The sequence below is a fragment of the Gadus morhua genome, chromosome 1 (genome assembly GCF_902167405.1).
Source record: "Gadus morhua chromosome 1, gadMor3.0, whole genome shotgun sequence".
Lineage (NCBI taxonomy): Eukaryota > Metazoa > Chordata > Actinopteri > Gadiformes > Gadidae > Gadus > Gadus morhua.
In genome coordinates this window covers 1,874,296-1,896,020 of record NC_044048.1, presented here as the reverse complement: position 1 = coordinate 1,896,020, position 21,725 = coordinate 1,874,296, and the positions used below count along the sequence as shown (strand labels likewise).

Here is a 21,725-nt window from a genome sequence, read left to right as displayed (position 1 = left end):
ATATTTATTTAATAAATTGTTTCAAATAACCCTGCCTCGTTAAATCAATGAGCTTGGTGTTTTGCTTTCAAAAATAGGTTATAGAAGAAGTCTAAACTGCAGAAAATAAAAACATCCAAGCTGCCTTTTAAGGATACCTTGGAATATCTGTCTATTTTCTAACCACGGACCCTAGTTTACGACAAAAACAACACAATTGACGGCAGCTCCTTTGCCGCGTGGTTTTTAGAGCCATGTTAGTATTAGAGGGGGCGGTCGATAGCAACCACCATAGCAACCATGACGGTCAAGTGACTGGATGCAGCCCCGTTGAAAAATAGAATACCACCCTACACACTCAGGAGATTAATGATATTTAAATTATTATGACCATGAAGTCTTTATTTGCATGGGTTTACATTTCGTTCTGTGTAGCATGGAAAAATCGGAGAACACTCCCATTCAGAATGCATTGGTTTACATTTCGTTCTTTGGAGCATGGTTATTTTTATTTATTTATTTATCTTCAGTTTTTGAGGAGGTGCTTCAAATATGCTAATTTTTCTGCAATAATCCAAAATCCAATGTAAAAACCTGTTGGCTTTTTGTCAAAGGAACCCAGGGCGACGCTCACTTCCGGGTTGGCCAACATACGTCGTCCCTCCGCCACTCTATACTGTAAAAACACATGTTCAAGTTGAATGATAATGCATGAATTTATTCTTTATTCTGCCATAGTAACACGGTAAATAAATGGCAAAAAATAGGCTGAGAACTAATTCGTATTTACGATATGTTCAATAAAACCTAATCACGGACAAATTACGTTTTGTAGACCAACGTAATTGAGAATGCCGAATAGTTCTCTGGGAACGTAATTTTGATGAGAAAGGGTTGCTCTCAACGACTTCAGCTACCCAACACTGATCAAAAAAACGATTGTTTCTCTCAATCAAAGCACAAAACAGGACAACTGATGCCCATAGCCTTAACCCATACATGTTGTGTAATTAACAAGGACACGTTGGTGTAGTTGTGTTGAGGAATGTCACAGATTTTACTGTAAAATCGCCGTTAATGTGCAGCCATCGGGTCTTCCGTTAGCCAATGGGATGAATGCTCATAGCTTCATATATTGCCGTGGAGGGATTACATTGCAATGAGTGGAAAACCCCCTGCGTCGAAAAAAGAAGCACATGGTCCTCCGTTAGCCAATGGGATGAATACTCATAGCGTCTCTATGTGCAGCCATCGGCTCTTCCGTTAGCCAATGGGATGAATGCTCGTAGCTTCATATATTGCCGTAGAGGGATTACATTGTAATCAGTGGAAAACCCCCTGCGTCGAAAAAAGAAGCCCAAGGTCCTCCGTTAGCCAATGGGATGAATGCTCATAGCGTCTCTATGTGCAGCCATCGGTTCCCCCGTGAAGGGGTTACATTGTAACGAGTTGAAAACCCCATGCGTCGAAAAAAGAAGCACAAGGGTACCCTTTTGCGTCAGAAACTGAAGCCAAAGTCACTGACCGTTCGTCAAAAATCGACGCGCTCGGAGTGGGAATGTGTTGGATGGCACCCTCATTCACCTCAAACTCCATGCTGCCACCCTTCAACCACAGCTCTGCTACTTAATAATACATGGTAGTGCTAGTAATATTGTCCTTTTAATAGGTTTAAAATGCTTGTTGGGCACATAATCTTACTTTGCACACGATAATCCTTCAGGAAGTAGTGTCCTTCTGGCGGGGATGCGGGATTGTGTCGCACAGGCACCTCGACAGGTTCCCCATTTCTTCTTCTGCATGAAAGCCCTGAAGACAAACAATAAATATAACAATTGTTTGTTACTTGCACACCAGAAATTATTTAACATATTTGACATATGATATGCATTAGAATACATTCTGGATTTGCTTACCTCGTTCTATCCCTACAGCAGGCCTATTTATATGGCGGCCCGGCCGCCATATAAAGGAAGGCCCGGCCTTCCGAGTGTCCCAGCCCGTGGTCCTGCAAAAAGTGCATAGAAAGGTAAAAAAAAGAAAAAAAAGCACTCGAGCACTGCCTTCAGAAATTCCTACAGTAATTCAGACCATGAATGCAACACTCGGCGTAACCTAGCAACAGGGATTCTAGCTAAATAAAATGCCATTTACAGACTCTGAAAAAGTGAAAGAGTGCGTGCTGGCCGTCGTGAATGAGGTTATAAATTACGAAAAAGTAAAAACAAGCGTGACCTCTGCCATTAATAACGTACCCCTGTCAGACACCTCAAATATTCGCAGGGTTCAACTTCTTGCTACTGATGTGTTCGAAACGCTTTTGGAAAACCTGAAGAAAGCTGATGTCATGTCTATAGCATTAGATGAGTCCACTGATAAGACGGATGCCGCCCAACTGCATATTTGTCCGTTTTTTTTGACGGCAAATGCTTCAGAGAAGAACTGCTCAGCTTACTGCCGTTAAAAGGACACACAACAAGCGAGGTACTCTTTGAGAAGATTTCAACTTTTTTGAATCAAGCTTCTCACACATTAACTCAATTAAAAGCAGCTCTTTGCTCACTGTCTGACAGTACACTTCACGAATGCCTTCGGATTGCATTGACATCTCATGAGCCCAGAATCACTGCTCTCATTCAGAACAAAATATGTCACTTCTCCCACTGAGAACCAGTGTTAATTTCGTTAACGAAAAATATGACGAAAAATGTTCGTCAACGACCTTTTTTCCGTGACTAAGACGAGACGTTGACGAGCTAAAAATAGATCTGTGATAATAAAAACGATGACGAAATGTCATTTTATTTTCGTTGACGAGACGAGACAGGACGAAAATGTTATTGGTGTGCTATTTGGACATTCAAAATGCACGATATTTTCCAATCAGTACACTCCCGTAAATGCAACTGTTCACTCCTCCAGTAAATAGGACGGACCTACGACTTGGCAACGGGAGGTATGGTCCACTCAGCTATGAGCTAACGTTATGCATTGTACATGATTCGAAATTCTTCCCAGCTTTTATTCCAAAGATACTAGGGTCTATAGCATATAACCGCGTTGTCTGATTGCAGTTTAATTCATTTTTCACAATTTACCGGCTCTCGTTTTGAAGAAAAGCACCGCGCCATTCGTTTCAATGGGAATCGCCACGGTCTATAGCCTACTTCAACATAAGGTGGACTTTGAAATTCGTCCCAGCGTTTATACCCAAGATACTATATAATAGCATATAACAGCGTTTTCTGATTACAGTTTAATGCATTTTTCACAATTTACCAGCTATCGTTTTGAAGGCTGAACAGACAAGAGTACTAAAGTGTGACGTCACATTTCGAGAGCAACAGATTTTCGGTTCTACACAAACCAAATTAACAAGGGGAAATCCTATGCCACACAAACCTTTTATAGAAAAGGAACAATCTTTTTGCGAATTTATTTGTGAGTTTGCTTTACCAATGATGTAAGTAATATTGAGAATAGATTGTCTTCATATAAAAAAAAAAAACTAAACTAAACTAACGTTTACAAACTTTTCCTTTTAATACCCCAGGGGAATACATGAACGCCTCGACATTTTCGAGTGGTAGTGATTTTCACCTCTTGAAATTGATTTAGTTTAATTTTGAAAGAAACAACACATGGAAGCAATGGAGAACGCCATCTCTCGTTCGGTTGTTTAGAACTGAAAATCTGGTTGCCAGGACAACGTAACGTTTCACTTTAGTACTCTATTTGAGTGGAACAACTTAGCAGGTGTCCATATAGCCTATATAGGGTTAGCCTAATTGAACTAGTTTAAAAAGAGAAAACATTTTGACTAAAAGTAATGGCTAAAAGTTGACTAAAATGTAAGGACTTTTCGTAGACTAAAACTAGACTAAAACTACAAAGGAAAACAATGACTAAAATGTGACTAAATATACTAAACATTTTCGTCAAAAGACTAAGACTAAATCTAAAATAGCTGATAAAATTAACACTGCTGAGAACTGAGCAGTGAAACTGTTGCATACATAGAAACAAAAGGATGTGTAACGAAGTGAGTAACAAATTATTCATGTGTATTAAGCTGCTTAGTTATTTCTTGTATTGGGTATATTTACTAAGCTTTAAAGGGACACTGTGTAACATTTTAAGTCATTTATTACCTCAAATCAACATTCATAAATAAGTCCTCATTGGTGTAAAATTATCTCTGCCAAAAATCGCACTTATCCTCCTGAGCGAAGAATAATTAATATGTAGTTACATAGGACGGGTAAGCTTCATGGAGGCTTCCATGTTCTTCCGGTCTATGAACTGCCGAGAGGGACAAAAAGCACTACGTGGTACAGGAAATCCAAACGCGTTTTCACTCTGAGCCAGCGTGAATGATGACTGAAATAATTCACTATCTTGCTCGAGGAGTAATTACTCATACATCATTAGCTTACACTAATGATTCAATGCAGTTTGAAATTTGTTTGAAATAACGAACCTCATCATCACTCGAATGACTCGATGAGGTAGTATTGGATGTCATGACACAGCTTCTTAGCACATACTGCCCACCGTAGTTTTTGATCAAGCGAGCACTATTAGTTTGAATGCAATATACAATTGTACCACTAGATGGGAGTAAATTTTTACACAGTGTCCCTTTAATATGCCTAGTTCTGTTTTTCATGCATTTTGGCATATTGATCCCAGATATGCTTGTTTTAATATGTGACCCAAATGTTAATTTTATTTATTTAATAAAGGAAACCTCAGATAAATGTGTTCAGTTTCAATGCACCTTGTGTTTTGCTTATTGGTCAGATGTGACAAATAATTATTGTATTTTATTTCAAACGGGAAAATGGCTATTGATAGGCCTAATATTGTGAACTATTTTGTTTGAGTTTTGCCTGGGTCAGATTTCACCAAAGATGTATTCATGTAATTTTTCGCTCCAGGGGCCTGTACTACGAACCTCGATTAGAGGGTTAGCGAGGTATGTTGAGCTCAAAGCCTGGGTTAGCTGGACCACGAAAGTCGATCTCTTTAAGCGTCGCTGTATCACCATGGTGACTTATGCTCGCAACCAAACCTGGTCGGGAGCAGGTTTTCAGCTTAGTCTACCCGGATTTCGGCTACTTAAATCGGCGTGCGCAGCTTCCTAGCCCCTCCTCCGACAATGGCGTCACCATTTGCGGGTGTTCCCGTGGACCTCGGCGCACTTATCGTACAGGCGTCTCTCCGGAGACAGAGGGTTTTTCGGGACAGAACTGATCCCTTGGCATTGTTTGACGATATTCTTTATGAGAGATAAAGATTCTCTTCAGATGGTATTCGTTATTTGATCGTCCTTGTTGGACTGTATGTAGGCAATGCAATGCTACACAAAGAAGCCGTGCACTTACTGTTGCGCAGTGTGCCTGTGTTTCAAGTCCAAAGGTGGCCCCACGTTCAACATACATTAACCTTGGATAGTCAAGTGCCGTGTTTTCCATTATCCCTACATAACCGCTATGTCAATGACACAATTAGGCCCAGGTATTTTTTTTTCTACAAATTCATATTATAGCTGTGAGAATTTTTAAGAAAAATCACCTCCATAGTCGCCCTGGAGTCACAGGCCGACAGAGTCTCCTGCAAGAATCAGGGAAACCTATTATTGGAAATTCTTTCCAAAAATTTAACATTTAGAAGAATACGTGACACTTTTGCTTTGATATGATTGGAGATTGATTGTCGGCGGCTCCTCCAAAATAATGTTATACCTTCAACTAAAAAGAACACTATTAATTTACACTCAATCATTTCACATTTGATTAGCAAGACAATTATTTATGTCCATTGCCAATGAGAAGCCCCTGACTGCAGCCCGCAGACGGAGCCCACATGAAGGGGGCGGGCACTCAGTCCACATGGAGGGGGCTGGCACTCCGCCCACATGGAGGGGGCGGGCACTCAGTCCACATGGAGGGGGCGGCCACTCAGTTCACATTGAGGACTGGTCAAACAGCATTTCTGATCCCGTTTCTGACCTGAAATTAGCTGCAATGTACCTGAAATTACCTGGAATTAGAGTGTGCCCGCCCAAGCGAGTGATGCCTAAAACATGCAAGTAAGTGAGACAGTCAAAATGCTTAATATATTTAGTAATATTCATGCAATTGTGTATTATGTCTTGTTAACTACTTAATCGTCAAATCCCGCCGGCGAGAAAGTTACACCTAGCATGTTCCCCCCAACATGCTAGGTCAATTTTCAGCATCATAAGGTTGAGTGATATAGTCATGTCATACACCGTTTGAAAGCTAGAATCTCAGGAATGTCAACCAATGTCAACCATTCGGTGGAATAAATGTGTTTAATGAATATAGATCAAAAATATCCTAGTGTCTTAGGTCAAAATAGCCCCCCTCACCCTCCCCCACCCTTGGTGCATTCTTACTTTATCGTCGTTGTGGATATCCTTAGCAATGAGCTGATACTTCATGTTGGGTCTTGAAATGTTCATAAGAGTCCACAGAAATCGAATATCAATATTATTTATATTCTAATTACATTGTGTATATGCACAAGCCATCTTATACAAAGCAGCCGAAAAAAATAGGAAATCGAAACGCTGCAATGCTTTTTTGTAGAAAACTGCTTTTATGTTTTTACTGGTTTTCTTTGACTTTTAGAGACGCCATCAATATACAAGTTATAGCCTACTCCATGGCGGATCTATTGCACTACTAGGGCCTACTTTAATTATTCCATTGCATTAGCCTACTCAACATTACAGACAACAATCTGTTTTATTTCCAGGCAAAACTGAAGATCAGGAACTGGAACCTGGGAACCTGGTATGTAATATGTGTGTAATGCTGGAGGTTGTATGTATAGCCAGATGAAATAGTCTGATGACTAGTTGAATAGTGTTTTTTATCACTGAAAACTCATCAGTAGTAGTAGCCTTTGTTTGCATACCATGTTGTGGTTTTGGGAGAGTAGGGTGTCAAGTAGGCCTACAGACACAAATAATTTTTCTTTCTTCTTCAAGGAAGATGATGTTGTCCTGAAGGACACAATTCAGGCAGCAGCATGGTGCCAGTTACAGTCCTTCAAGGACAGCGTTTCTCTCCCAGAGGTCATTGGGATGGAAGGTTGGGAGCAGATGGCAGCATCAACACAGCGCAAATCCCATGACGGCGGGGATGAGGAAGAAACGTGGAAACCATTCCAATTCTCATTCAGATTACATACTGACTATGAACTGTTTTGTGTGGAGATGATGGACAGGAGAAACCTGAAGGTGTTTGCCTCTTTTGAGTCAAACACCTCTCCCCCTCCCCGTCCTCCCTCCCCGTGACGCCTGCGCCACACGACTCCAATGTAGTCTGATGATGCAGCATAATGGCGGCGCTTGGCAGCTATGGCGGCGGTGACGGCGATGTCGGGCGACAGAGCGTGAAGCGAGAGTGGCGTCCACCTCACTGAGGAAGGCGTCAGTGTGTTCCCCCCCCCCCCCCCCGTTGAGACTTTGTTTGTTCTACTCTTTATTGATTTATCTTTTATGTTAATAGTTTACAATCTATTTTTTGTACTTGTTATTTTTTAATTGTTTTGTTGAATAAAAAGACTTGTTAGTGCTCCTGTGATTGGTGCAACTTAATGTGCTTCACACATTAGGCTTTTCATTATGTCTATTGAGGTACATTTTTTGCCCTTAGATGTGGTCACTTCGTTATTCCTCACATTACATCTGTTAAGGTCATACCTTTGGGTCCCAGTCTTCCCAGTCTTTCCCCAAATCTTATTTTGGCTCTTACTGGGCCTGTAACTCTCACAGACAGACGGGTACAGGAGTTCGCACACGTTGCATTGTTTACAGGCAAGGGTGGATTACCGCACGGGCACATGCCCAGGGGCCCAAGGGCGGTGGGGGGCCCTAAGCCAGAGCTTCTGTGTGAAGTCGCTGTTAGTAACTATTAATGTTGCATTGTCGAAGCAATCAGTAGAGAAATACAAAAATTCAAGCGAAAACAGCAATAGTAGGCCTATTAATACTGAGTAAAAAAAAAAAAGATCACTAGGGGGCACTATTTCAGTTAGTGAATTTGAGATTGGTCACGAACAAGGCACTGTGATTTAAACATGGAGCAACGGCGAACGGTTGTAACGTGAACTCTTAAGTAGAACCTAAATAGGTCCATGAGTGGAACAGCTAAGCGAAAAAAAAATAAACAAGAGAAAATGTATTTGCAAGTCGTTTAGGCTATGCTTAACTTTATAATAGTTCCATGGTACGCAGCAAGAAAGATACTGAAGGGAAAAACGGTCTGTCTAGTTACTGGACCAGATAAAATGAGACGGAGAGGTAATAAAGTCTGTCGGCACGAGGACCTTGGATTTATTAAGTAAAGTGGCAACGGTTATACAGAGTCATAAGCGTGAGAAATCGAATATGTCTAAGTCCCTAATCAGCGCTGATGGTTCGTCCGAAGCTTCGCCTCCGTGGAAGGTCTGCTTCAGAAGAAGGTGAAGAGTCCCTGTGTGATACAGTTTTATGCTGTATCCTCCTCTCGATGAGGTGTGTGCGTTTGAGGTGTGTGTGGTTCTGTGTGTTTTTGCTTGGCCTTGGCTCCCAGGCCCTGCTGTGTATGCCTCCTAACGGGGGAGAGCTCCTCGTGTCTTGGGTGTGATAAATTAAACCGGGGAGTGCCCCCCCGAAATGTGGCTTCTCAGGCCCTGGTGTGGGCAGGGGTATCTCTTGGTTCCTCCTAACGGGGAAGAGCTCTCAAAATGTCTCCTGTGTGGTAAATTAAACTGGGGAGTGCCCCCCCCGAACTGTCTTGTGTGTGATAATTTAATGTGGCTCTCAGGCTCTTGGTATGGGCAGGTAACGGGGGAGAGCTTCAAAGTGTCTCCTGTTGTGATAAATTAATGTGGCTCTCCCGTTCTTGAGGATGACTGGTGCATTGTCTGAGTGTCCACCATCTGCCAGCCTGGGAAATGGGGCCTTCGGCTCCGGCCTTGACCTGACTATATTCTCATGTATGTGTTATGTGTTAAAAGTTGACTATATTGTAAGGTGACTGCCATGTGATGTGCTCATTAAGCTAGGGTAGGAGTTAGCTATATTTATAATGTACATGTGATGTACTCAGCAGGTTATTTTTCCCAACATATCCCCCTCAAGTCGTCGCAAGACGACTTTTACTCATTAGGGGTACGAGGGATAGGACTCCAGCGCGGGACTACCATTAGAAATAACAGAAGGAAGGCAAAATGATCATAAAAACAAACAACCATGAGCATGGGACTAAAACAACTCGCTGAACCGGGTGTATGGGGAACCACGTGGGAGAAACGCCACCCATGCTTCAGACATGGGCATGCCATACACACCCCACCTAGGGGGTGGCATCCACCCCGGCCTGACATCGCGAGCAGACAATACCAACAATACTAGCAGCAGATAATACACAAAACATACCACAAACATACAATAATACAAAAACAAATACCAAAAACAACAACCAACAACAAAGCTGGCCACATAACAAAACCAACACCAAACCATAACAATAACAACCAAATGCAACAATAAAACTAACTCCAAACAATAACAGCATCAGCAAAAGCAGCAATAAGACGAACAGTAAACAATAACAATATAAAAATGCAACAATCACACAAACACTAACGATCACAGGAAAGAAATGTAACCATGAAACGTGTCCCTACACAATAATAATAATATCAGAAAGATATGAGGTACACAACGAATGGCAATCCCCCTCAACCCATCCCTAGATGACCACACACTAAGGATGTGAGGAGGAGTTGACTGGTCGTGTAACAATAAGCAATCACACGCATGGGGTATCCAGGGTAGGCTCGGGGCACGGGAACAACTGAAACCACGGAATAGTCCTGAGCGTCATCACGGGCAGGTGGACGCAAGGCGCCACCTGAGCATTAGACCCTTTCATTCAACTGCGCTCAGGACCTCATCTGATAAACGGGCAATCAAGGCCCCTGGAATCTCGCCCGTGTGTATCCCCGAGCTCCATCTAGTGGGACAGCGATATAAACAACAACATTTACGTTCCCGGCGTCGGTTGCGTAGACGCGGGCATAGATATGGGAGCGGCTAAAAACAGTGAAGCATACAGAAGCGAATACAGCCAGGGGCGCCCTCAAGCCTTAAGGGAACGGGCCGCAGCCCCTGGTACCGGAACGCAGATCCCTGGTCCGGGCGACGTGGATGCATCAGGTGGGAGGGGGGTGGTGCCGTTGGCGGGGACGGGAATGGGGCAGCCCACCTGGAGAGGTTACTAGCACGTCACAGGCGGGGGGGGGGGGGGAGGGGGTTGTGGTGGTGGGGTTTCAGCATACGGTGGTGGAAACAGGACGCCGGGGCCGGATGATCTTCATGTATTGGTGCGCTGCATTGCGTGGGGGGCCCTTGGACAGTGGGGCAGGGGTCTGTTCCATGTTCTCCAGCCAGATCAGGTCGGGCCCCTCTGGTGGTCCCTCGTCCAAACTCTCCGGTGTATACTCGATCCCCAGGTAAGCTTGGATGGCACCTGCTGCACCTGTAGCGCCCATCGCTCATTGGGCTCTCCATCCATCCTGCGAAGGGGTCATTAATGCCGGAGCTCTCTGCCAACTCTAATCTGAGGGACTGTAACCCTGCCAGCACCCTGGCCACCGACCCATCCGGTGCGAAATCTGATTGCATCATCCTTGGGTAGTTGGTCGGCTCCGGGCGTGTCTGCATCTGGCTCCTCCTCTGGCCCTGGAACTTTGTGTTTCTCTTGCTGGAATTACAAACTTATGTACAACAGTTAGATGTTCAAACATATTTTCCTTAATCCTATTTCTAATTACTCTAATGGAAGTCCCTTTTGGCACCCTCGAATGTTAAGTGAAGGCATGGGTCTACCCTTAAGCATTTCATGCGGGGTTAGATGTGTCGTTCTGTTAGTTTTCATGCGATAATTCAATAGTGTCAGTCGTAGTGCATTATAGTCCTTTAATTTAGTACTCTAATTTAATTCTGTTAATCTTTGTCTGAAGCGTCCCATTCCTCTCTCCACCATACCTTGTGGTTGAGGATTGGGGCGTAATCTAGTCTTTATTTGACATGCAAATGTTGAATCACTTGTTTGAGTGTTCTCTGAACAAACGTTTTGTCTGAGCTTATTTCTGACGGAATTCCAAACCTTGTCTTGACTTCTCCAGTCAGAAACTTGATTATTGTAGTCCCACTTTGGTCTTTTGATGGGATGGCTTCTACCCATCTGTTGAACACTGTATTTCACACTCATTTAGCCGGATGTCAATCATTGTTTGCAAGTATGGTGAAGAAAAACCTTGTTTTCTAATTATTATTATTATTATTATTATTTTTTTAATTCTCCTCAATACCTCACCCCTTGCGCAATGGTCAACACCATGCGCATTAAATGATAAGCAAATCTAAGAACGCCGTTGGTGCAACCAACGTCGAAACGTCTAACCTTAACCATCAGCAATCTAAAACCAATCTTTTGGGAAGGGAAATCGAAACCAGTATGTCCAAAACCAAAGCCCAATATGGGTGGGTTTACCATCAGCCGCCTGAGACCACGCTGTTCCAAAGTCATGCACTAAACCGAAAAAACGTACATGCGTTAGTGGCCTTCTATACCACAAAGGTAAAATAAGATAAAATAAAACGCGACACGCCCCGTTCCAAGACCACCTCTGCTGCAAGAGCTGACATATCTGACTCCTGTTCCTCCTCCACCCTACACCCCACCCGGCGCTTCCCATGATTGTTGCAGCTCGTCACTTCATGATCAAGTGAGCCAGTGCCCACAGCGACTCTGCCAAGTAATCGTGACTGTGCCTGCCTTAGGTCGTCCCGGGTGTCAAGGTGGGATCTTACCCGTCGTTGGCTAACCAGCCTTCCATACTGGCTCGCTGCAGGATGCCGTACCTGGGATACGATCAATCCCCACCTATATGGTGGTATAGATCGCAAGGTGGAGGGATGGAGACAGAGTCTTCAGCCGCTTCTGCCCTATGCAGCGTGTGTGTGCGTAAAAGATACACCTCAGGGAAACTATAAAACAAAAAGTCATTTATCAGAGTTAAAATTATTAAAGTGTTGCAGCAGCAGTAGTGGCATTTGAAAGGTAAACCCACTACTTCCGAATCCAAATTGACAACATAGCATGTAGGATCCCTTCCCAGCAGATGTAGCGCTAATCCCCGTCATCGTTGACCAAAGAGATTTACCCTATATTTTAATTGGTGTAGTCCTAATTGTACAGTTTATCAAGATTACGTTTTTACTTTATGTATATATTTTTAATTATTATCCTCATCTTTATCATATCCATATTTATTCAATTATTCTTTCCTGTGTGAAAATAATAATAATCACTTAGTTCATAGCAAACCTTCTTCTTTAGTCCAATTGCATTAGATTATCATTACTGTTGTCCTAGGAAGACAAAATACAAAATAAAAACTAAACTTAAAGAAAAACAAATTAGCCATAATGTGAATATCCACTGCCTGTCTCCCTGTGACTCTCTCCCTCCTTCAGGAGAACACGCTCTCTCTCCCTCCTCAGTACGGGGTGCTGTTTGGTGCAAGATAAGGGTGGAATGTGGCTTCTCTCTCTCTCTGCGTGTCTCCCTCCCATTTTGGGTGCGGCCATAACGCCTTGAAGCGAGCGTGCCCCGGGGGCTGGGTGTGGGAGAAACCAGTGGTAGTTCCTTTTCTCGGCCAGCAGAGGGGTTGTTCAGGTGAAACCTATGGACAGAGACTACAAAGAACTTCAAACATGGCAGACGGGGAACTACAAATTTATCAAAGCCTGAAAACTCAACAGAGCTCTACCTGTATTCCTTGGATATGTGGTATTTTATGGCGTATGGCCACCACACGCTTTCAGTTGAACACACTCTCTATTTCCTTTCTCTGTACTGTGTGTTAGTGTGTCTCTCTGTACTGCCTTAATGGTGTAGGTCGACAAATGGGGGTGAAATGTGTTCTCTCTCTTATTCTTCCTCACTCCCCTTAGGGTCAAGCAGCACCTAGGACTGTTAAAAGATAAGCCTGGAATGCAACATCCTGAACTCTCCATCATGGAACAACGGCCTAATAACTATCTCTCACACACAAAAAGACCCTTCTGTCCCTTCATTCACAAATAACTTTTCACTTTATTATATATAACTTAATACTGCTCCCCCTTTCCAAATTTCTATATACACAAAACTACGAAGCTGACCACCGAAATTGGTACAGGCCTCGTCAGGCCGAACCAAAACACCCTCACAGGTTCTAACTTCCATACAATTCTAGGGAGGGGAACTACAACATGAGGTGGAGTAGAGGACTTCAAATATGGTGGACGGGGACCTCAAATGGGAGGACTACACATATGGGAAAGGGGATTACACTCTGGGCCTGTCTAACACACGAGAGCGGATGAGAGACTAGGGGGTAACTCTTGTCACTCTTGGAGGAGGAGAACGAGAAAAAGGAGGAAAAAACAGGGGGGAGGGAAGCAAAAAACAACAACAGGGCCAAAAGACGTTATTCAATACATCCAGATATTCTTCATCGCCAATAATCGTTATCTATCTTTATTGATTAATCTGCTTCAACAGACTAAACCGTCAACCAACACGGCAAAGAGATGTTGTTTAGTATCATAGTTTATCAATGCGACAGGTCCGGCAGTAATTCAAAGAAACACAGAGAAAAAAGAGATATCATTTATCCTTGTCAACTTGTCTAGGTCTAGTTTCAATGGTTCAAACAGTAAATTGAAGCGACACAGTAAAAAAAGGGTTATTTATCATTGTCAATTTATCTATTTCCGCAGGTTACGCCATAGAGCAACGCAATACGTCAGAGAGACATTTATTCATTATTATCAATCTATCTATTCCTACATTTACCCGTTTTAACGGACAAAGATAGAGCGGATCACGCATACACACCCACTGATTCACTTACAGATTCCCTCTTTCTCGCAGACGCACACAGAAACATATCGACAGACTTCTCATTCTGTGTCCCGCACCCACAATCATTAGACACGGCAAAATAGCGTTAAGCATAGCAAAGCAGGCAAGCGTTGCACACATAGCCGGGTTATCACTGATTGATTTATTTCCATATTTCAGCCGGCCCAAAAACACGCTCGCTCTCTTTCTTTCTCTCTCTCTGGGCCTCTTACACACACACACACACACAGCCACTCCGTCTCTCTCTCACTCGCGCATACACACGCTGTCTCTCTTTCACTCGCGCATACACACTGTTTCTCTTTGCAAAGGGACTTTAACCCTGATAAAGGACTCCAACCTTCTCACCACATAGAATTATTTAATACACATCCAATACTTGGCCATCGGTAGTCTTGTATCACTATGACCGATTCTTATAGGCCCTAGGGTCTCGAGGGTATTTTCTTCACCATGCAACGAGCCTAGTTTTTTTTCTTCTCTTTCCCTCTGGGTTCCACCCACGGCCCAGGCATCCCTCTGGGTCCACACTCTATGGCCCAGGCATTTATTATTTTGGCCATCGGTAGTCTTGTATCACTATCACCGATTCTTATAGGCCCTTCTCTTTCCCTCTGGGTTCCACCCGCGGCCCAGGCATCCCTCTGAGTCCACTCTGTGGCCCAGGCATTTATTACTTTGGCCATCGGTAGTCTTGTATCACTATGACCGATTCTTATAGGCCCTTCTCTTTCCCTCTGGGTTCCACCCGCGGCCCAGGCATCCCTCTGAGTCCACTCTGTGGCCCAGGCATTTATTACTTTGGCCATCGGTAGTCTTGTATCACTATGACCGATTCTTATAGGCCCTATGGTCTCGAGGGTATTCTTTCACCATGCAACGAGCCGATATTCGATGTGTCACGCATTCAGGGTCAATCGGGTTTTATGGGGAAATGCTGGGGTGCAGTCCTATTCGTCCCCACGAGATATCCCGTAGCGAACCGTTCTCACAGTCTCACCTCCTAATGTGGTTCCTATATAACTATGCAGAGTTTGGATTTTATCAACAGGTTCTGCCTACCTTTTGTTGGGCGATCGCGAGGTGAGACTGCAGGAATCGGTCCGGTGCTCCGGGGTCCCGAGGCCGTGCCGCTCTCCGTCTCTCGTTTCCCAGTTGCGGTCCAATTCAGAAAAAATCACGTCGTGGGTCACCAAATTGAAGGGAAAAACGGTCTGTCTAGTTACTGGACCAGATAAAATGAGACGGAGAGGTAATAAAGTCTGTCGGCACGAGGACCTTGGATTTATTAAGTAAAGTGGCAACGGTTATACAGAGTCATAAGCGTGAGAAATCGAATATGTCTAAGTCCCTAATCAGCGCTGATGGTTCGTCCGAAGCTTCGCCTCCGTGGAAGGTCTGCTTCAGAAGAAGGTGAAGAGTCCCTGTGTGATACAGTTTTATGCTGTATCCTCCTCTCGATGAGGTGTGTGCGTTTGAGGTGTGTGTGGTTCTGTGTGTTTTTGCTTGGCCTTGGCTCCCAGGCCCTGCTGTGTATGCCTCCTAACGGGGGAGAGCTCCTCGTGTCTTGGGTGTGATAAATTAAACCGGGGAGTGCCCCCCCGAAATGTGGCTTCTCAGGCCCTGGTGTGGGCAGGGGTATCTCTTGGTTCCTCCTAACGGGGAAGAGCTCTCAAAATGTCTCCTGTGTGGTAAATTAAACTGGGGAGTGCCCCCCCCGAACTGTCTTGTGTGTGATAATTTAATGTGGCTCTCAGGCTCTTGGTATGGGCAGGTAACGGGGGAGAGCTTCAAAGTGTCTCCTGTTGTGATAAATTAATGTGGCTCTCCCGTTCTTGAGGATGACTGGTGCATTGTCTGAGTGTCCACCATCTGCCAGCCTGGGAAATGGGGCCTTCGGCTCCGGCCTTGACCTGACTATATTCTCATGTATGTGTTATGTGTTAAAAGTTGACTATATTGTAAGGTGACTGCCATGTGATGTGCTCATTAAGCTAGGGTAGGAGTTAGCTATATTTATAATGTACATGTGATGTACTCAGCAGGTTATTTTTCCCAACAATACCCAGTCACAATACTCCCGTACCATCTGTTTGTAAAATTTAATTAACAGCATGGGCTCCCGCTAGCTTAACATAGTATTACCGTTTACTCTTGCATTAACAAGAGCAGCGGAAATCTGCTCAATCGTCTCGATCAGGTCTCGATGTGGACTGAGTGCCCGCCCCCTCCATGTGGACTGAGTGCCCGCCCCCTCCATGTGGGCGGAGTGCCGGCCCCCTCCATGTGGACTGAGTGCCCGCCCCCTCCATGTGGGCTCCGTCTGCGGGCTGCAGTCAGGGGTACTTGTTGCCAATAGGGTGTATGCACTAAGCTGTGTGACTTACTTCCTGTTTCAAATAATACAGCTCGGCCGGTTCCGGTCTGTGTGTTTATCGCGCTAGCCAGCTGACTTTGATACTGTAAACATGAATCAAGACCGCTAACATCTAAAAACTGTACATTTTCAGAGGCAGGAGAAAACCTATGCAGAGCACTGCTGTGTCCCCCACTGTACTGCGTCAGCAAAATTTAACGGGGTATTACGTTTTCATGGCTTTCCGAGCCAAACTGACGTGAGTAGTCAATGCATTGTGAACATACGCCGGGATGCATCTGTCATCACCACTCACTCTAAGGTCTGTAGCAGACACTTTAGTCCCTACAAGTTGATTGAGCCAAGTACTCCTCAGGGTCGAAGGAGACTTGCAAAAGGTGCCGTACCAACCCTTTTTGGGTGGAACAAATATACGGTCGCAACCCCAAGGCGCGGCGTGTGGGATAGAGTGGATCGGTTCGTCGAGGCTGCCCCTCCGGAAGATGAAGTTGATCAACTTTTCAACGATCACGACTGCTGCTCTGTCCCAGAGCCGGCTGCAATGGATATGGCCGCATCCGCTGCTGAAAGCGTCACAAATGAAGTAGAGGAGCTGAGAAAGGAGCTACAGGAGTTACGTCTCCAGCGAGATTTTGGACTGCAACGGTTTGCTGGCTCCGATGCAGACATACGATTTTACACAAGGGAAGTCATTACCATTTTTTGTATTAGCCTATGTGATATTAGCCTTGTCCCTAAGTGACGGGGATATGTGCCATGCAGGGACAATAGCTTTACGTTACAGATTCATTTATAGTACTGTACCAAATTATTTCTTAATAGGTCTATGTGAATGATAAATAGCACACAAGTAGTGTCATGTTGAGGGATGGTGTAATTCGGGTTGGGAATGTCCATGTCTTATCAGAATTTATATATATGAATGAGACCGCACCAATAGTACAGAAAAAAACAACATTTATAACACAGATTTGTGTAAAGACTTACAGAGACGTGTTGCCAGTTAAAGTCTACAAAAGTTTATTTTTAAATAGTTGGAAAAAGTCATTAGTTATTATTCTATGAGAGGAAAATAGGAGCACTGAAGCGACAGCGCCAGAATGTGACCGTCTCCAGCTCCACCAATGCTGGTCCTAGAACAAAAATACTATTAAACAATTGTAAAAATGTATGAATTGAGCAGGTAACACCCTACTTATCTGCATGCATAGGGGCGGCAGTAGCTCAGGAGGTAGAGCGGGTTGGCTGGTGACTGGAAGGTTGCTGGTTCGATCCCCGGCTCCTCCTAGCTGAGTGTCGAGGCGTCCCTGAGCGAGACGCCCCACCCTGACTGCTCTGGGCAGAGAGGTGTGGCGTCCCCTGTCTGTATAAGCTATCGAAAGGAATGACGATGGTGACCCATCGTTACTCCCAAGTTACTCCTGAGGAGACTCGATAAAATGAAAAAATGCAAGTATGCACAGCAAACCACCAAACAGCGCCTCCCAATGATACAGCCCGGACAGGAACACTACTCTAAAAAGAAAGAGCACAGATTATTAAGAGAGGTAATCTGTAAAAGAGCACCAAATTAGGGCATTGGATATCCAGACACATCAGGTTGTCTTATAGGAAGTTGGGGCAGTTATTAAAATGCACCCAAAGAGGAAACTAAACAAACCTTTCTGTCAGTCACTGTGCCATCCGGTAGAGCAACCGTTGCGTACTGGCCCAAGTCACAATACAGGTTAAAGTGAGGTGACTGAGGCTGAAACAGGTATATTTGAGAAATACAGGTCACCCTGCTACACATATATGCATATATATATATATATATATGCTCTAGAGAACACATCACACCTGTCCTCCGTGAACTCCATTGGCTTCCAATTAAACACAGAATCAACTACAAAATCTTACTCATCACCTACAAGGCCCTCAACAGCCTAGCCCCCCCCTACCTTGCCGACCTCCTCCATCACCACGCCCCCTCCCGATTCCTCAGGTCCAATTCTGCCAACCTGCTACAAGTTCCACGGACTGAGCGACGGACTTGGGGTGATCGGGCCTTCTCAGTTGCTGCCCCCACCCTTTGGAATTCACTCCCCTCCCACATCAAAGTCTCTCCAACCCTCTCTTCTTTCAAATCTGGGTTAGGGTTAACCCTAACCCTAACCCTCAAAACATACCTTTTCACACTAGCCTTCCCCACCTAACTCCCACCTTATTCTTCATGTTTAACCTCTGTTTTTATTTTATTCCTAGTCTGTCTTACATAGTTTTGATAGGCCAATATGTAAAGCGTCTTAGAGTACCATATTAAGCGCTATATAAATTTCATTTATTATTATTATTATTATATATGATAAAATCGTAATCTTAGTAGTTACTGTTGACATTATTTTGGTAACAATGCATACTTTTGAAGATTTTAAACATGTTTATGTGTTGTCTTTTGTGAATAGATTTGCCAGCTACGACCACCTGATGGCATTTTGGTCTTTGATCGAGCCTTGTCTATACAAGATGGTCCGTGTGTCCAGAGCCAAATCAGCTGCCCAGAAAAAAGAAGTGGTCGCACCTGCACGTGCATCAACGGTAGTTTATAAGTAGTTACAGATGTAATTATACGTGATTTCATTGCATTTTTATTTGTTTGAGCTATCCTTTCTTTATTTTCCTCTCAGAGACAGCTGCTCCAGCCCATAGATGAACTCTTTCTTTTTCTGAACTATCTTTCGGCTGGATTGAAGGAGAGAGACCTGGCAAATCGCTTTAAAATTCACCAGTCCACAGTGATACGCATCATTGCCACATGGACTTGTTTTCTGGCCACAGCACTAGGGTCTATTTGTATTTGGCTCACACCTGCAGAGGTACAGGCTTACCTCCCGGAGGAATTCCGTGATTACCCGGACACCCAGGTAATTCTTGATTGCACCGAGCTTAGATGCCAAACCCCATCCTCACCCCTCCTTCAAAGTGAGATGTACTCAACGTACAAATCCCACTGCATCATGAAAGGCCTGGTTGGCATAGCCCCACATGGTGTAGTGACATTCATTTCCGGATTGTATGGTGGTTCAGTTAGCGACAAGGAAATGTTCAAACAATCAGGAATCGCTGAGTTGCTGACAGAAAACATGGCAGTTATGGTCGATAAAGGCTTCGTAATCAGTGATTGCTGCAAAAGCAAAGTTTACTGCCCACCCTTTCTCTCAAAACACAAACAGATGCCAGCATGCCAGGTGAAGGAGACACAGGCCATAGCCAGATTGCGGGTGCACGTGGAGCGTGTCATTCGGATGATAAAAGAGAACCGGCTTTTTGATGGCACCATCACCCTGTCACATGCGTACAATATCAATGAAATATTTGCAGTTGCCTGTCTGCTGTCAAATTACCGAAAAAAGGCACTCGTCAAAAAATGGGTTAAGTGGTTAAATAAAGTGCTACCTAACAATATTATTGCCTTTCATTAAATGCAGTAGATCTGTCTGCTAGGAAGTAAGTAAAGATTGACAGTTTAAATGTTCAGAACACTTTGATTACGTGCAGTTATTTATGTTTGGATTTTCATATGCATTTGATGATTTCCCATTTTACAAAAAGCAATATAATAAAGCAATTGCTGAGAAAAAAATATATTTATGGTGATTATATGGTCTCATTGACATTTCCAGGAAGAAACGGCACTTCTGGTTGTTTGGTTGAAGGTGAGTTGCTGGCCAACGTGAGGTAAGACTGCTGGTGAAGGTGAGATCAGACTGCTTGTGAGTTAACAGATTTTAGCTAATCTAATCTTGGGTAATGTTTTTGACATTTTCTTAAGACGCAGGTAGCTAGGCATGTAATTGTAGAAAAATAAATGGTCTGCCTTTTCTCGAATTGCGCTCTGCACTTCTGGCTCAACATAGATTCTCTGCACTACGTAGTCTTCCTGCGCCCAGAAAACAAAGTCGCACCACTGCATTCCAGTTATGAGCAGCTGGCCTTGGACTTGCCAATAATAAGAGTGGCTCTTTTTAAGTTGTTGCGAACCCCCCTCCATTTTCAAATATTTGCAGTGCACAAAGTTGTGGACATTGGGGCATTTAAATTCAACAAGGCCAAATTGGGGGTATTCGTTGGGGTCAAAAACAATTCCCTCCGGGGAGGAAGCAAGCCAGGGGTAAGACGGATGAAGACCGCAGGGTGAGTAGTTGACGTTCATCAGCTGACTGTACTCAGCTGCTACTGCAGGCTCCATCTTAGCACCTCTCCTCATGTCTGACCTACTCAATTTTGTGGGCCATTGCCATGGTGACAGAAAGACTTTGCAGGTTTAGCAGCTCTACTTCTGAGCACACAAATGGACATTGGGACGGTAAGATGTCATAACCCTCCAGAGGCAGACGGGGTGTTGGTGGTGTATTGTGGTGGGGTGTGATAAAGCGGGATTTCACAGGAGGCTGCTGATATGACAACATGCTACCCTTCTGCACTAAAGGCCTGATTCCACCGGACGCGTTACGGCAACGTTACGGCTGCGGCACGTCTTGGCCGCGGTCACTGCAGCAGATAGGTTGCACTCTAATCAATGATACCATTTCCACCGGGCGCGGCTGCGGAACGTCTCAGCAGCGTCCCAGGAGCGGCTCGCCGTGCCGCAGGGATATCATTCCGTAGCATTTCTATTTTTGCCGCAAGCCGTTGCTGAACCGCGTCAATTTCAACAGAGCAGATCGAGCAGGGCAGGAAGTGAAAAAGTAAAAGCCATAGAGCATCCGGTCAATTTTCAAAATAAAACACAATACTCAGCTCATGTAGCGTATCACAACATCATTTATGTACCAAATCATCCTTTTTATAAGGGCAAAACCCTACGACATTTTGGCCGCTGGCCTAACGTTGGCACACCGTTGGCATAGCGACGTAACCGCGTCATTTCGGCCGTAGGGCCAACGTTTGACCAACGTGCATTATCCCCCGATGGCCACTGTTGGCTTATAGCCAATTGCCAACTTATAATTAAGGTAGCCAAATTGTATTAAATTGCCTTTACCAAATAATTTGAATTTCCTTTTAATTAAACCTAGCAACAAGAGTTTTGAGTTCAAAAAACATTCAAACATCATGGAATTAAACCGGAAAGTGTTATTATTTATTAAATATTTGTAATGATAATAATAATAATAATAATAATAATAATAAGAACAAGAAGTGTGCATTTCGCCGGCACAACGCGACAAGAAATGTGCATTTCGCCGGCACAACGCGAAGCAAGTATTAAAAACGCTACCGTGAACAACATGTGGATATAAAGGTTTTGACTGTGGGAGCTTCGGTGTGGGAGTTATAGCCTAAAACACGTTTTCAGAACATTGGCCAAATAGGAGATAGACAATGTC

At 44.1% G+C, this 21,725-nt stretch overlaps 1 protein-coding gene across 1 annotated transcript; it reads left to right on the top strand.

Annotated features, from left to right (window-relative positions):
* The first annotated feature begins 18,714 nt into the window (after nucleotides 1-18,714).
* Nucleotides 18,715-19,942, top strand: LOC115547762 (uncharacterized). Its single transcript, XM_030362202.1, has 2 exons — nucleotides 18,715-18,933; nucleotides 19,023-19,942. The coding sequence occupies exons 1-2, from the start codon at nucleotides 18,748-18,750 to the stop codon at nucleotides 19,815-19,817; spliced, it is 981 nt and encodes a 326-aa protein (XP_030218062.1). The 5' UTR covers nucleotides 18,715-18,747; the 3' UTR covers nucleotides 19,818-19,942.
* Nucleotides 19,943-21,725: the final 1,783 nt, after the last annotated feature.

Bases quoted from the DNA above. Each gene is read 5' to 3' on its own strand.
- LOC115547762 (XM_030362202.1), top strand. From the start codon at position 18,748: ATGCATACTTTTGAAGATTTTAAACATGTTTATGTGTTGTCTTTTGTG. The intron at 18,934-19,022 runs GTAGTTTATAAG...TTTTCCTCTCAG, and splicing joins CACCTGCACGTGCATCAACG to AGACAGCTGCTCCAGCCCAT.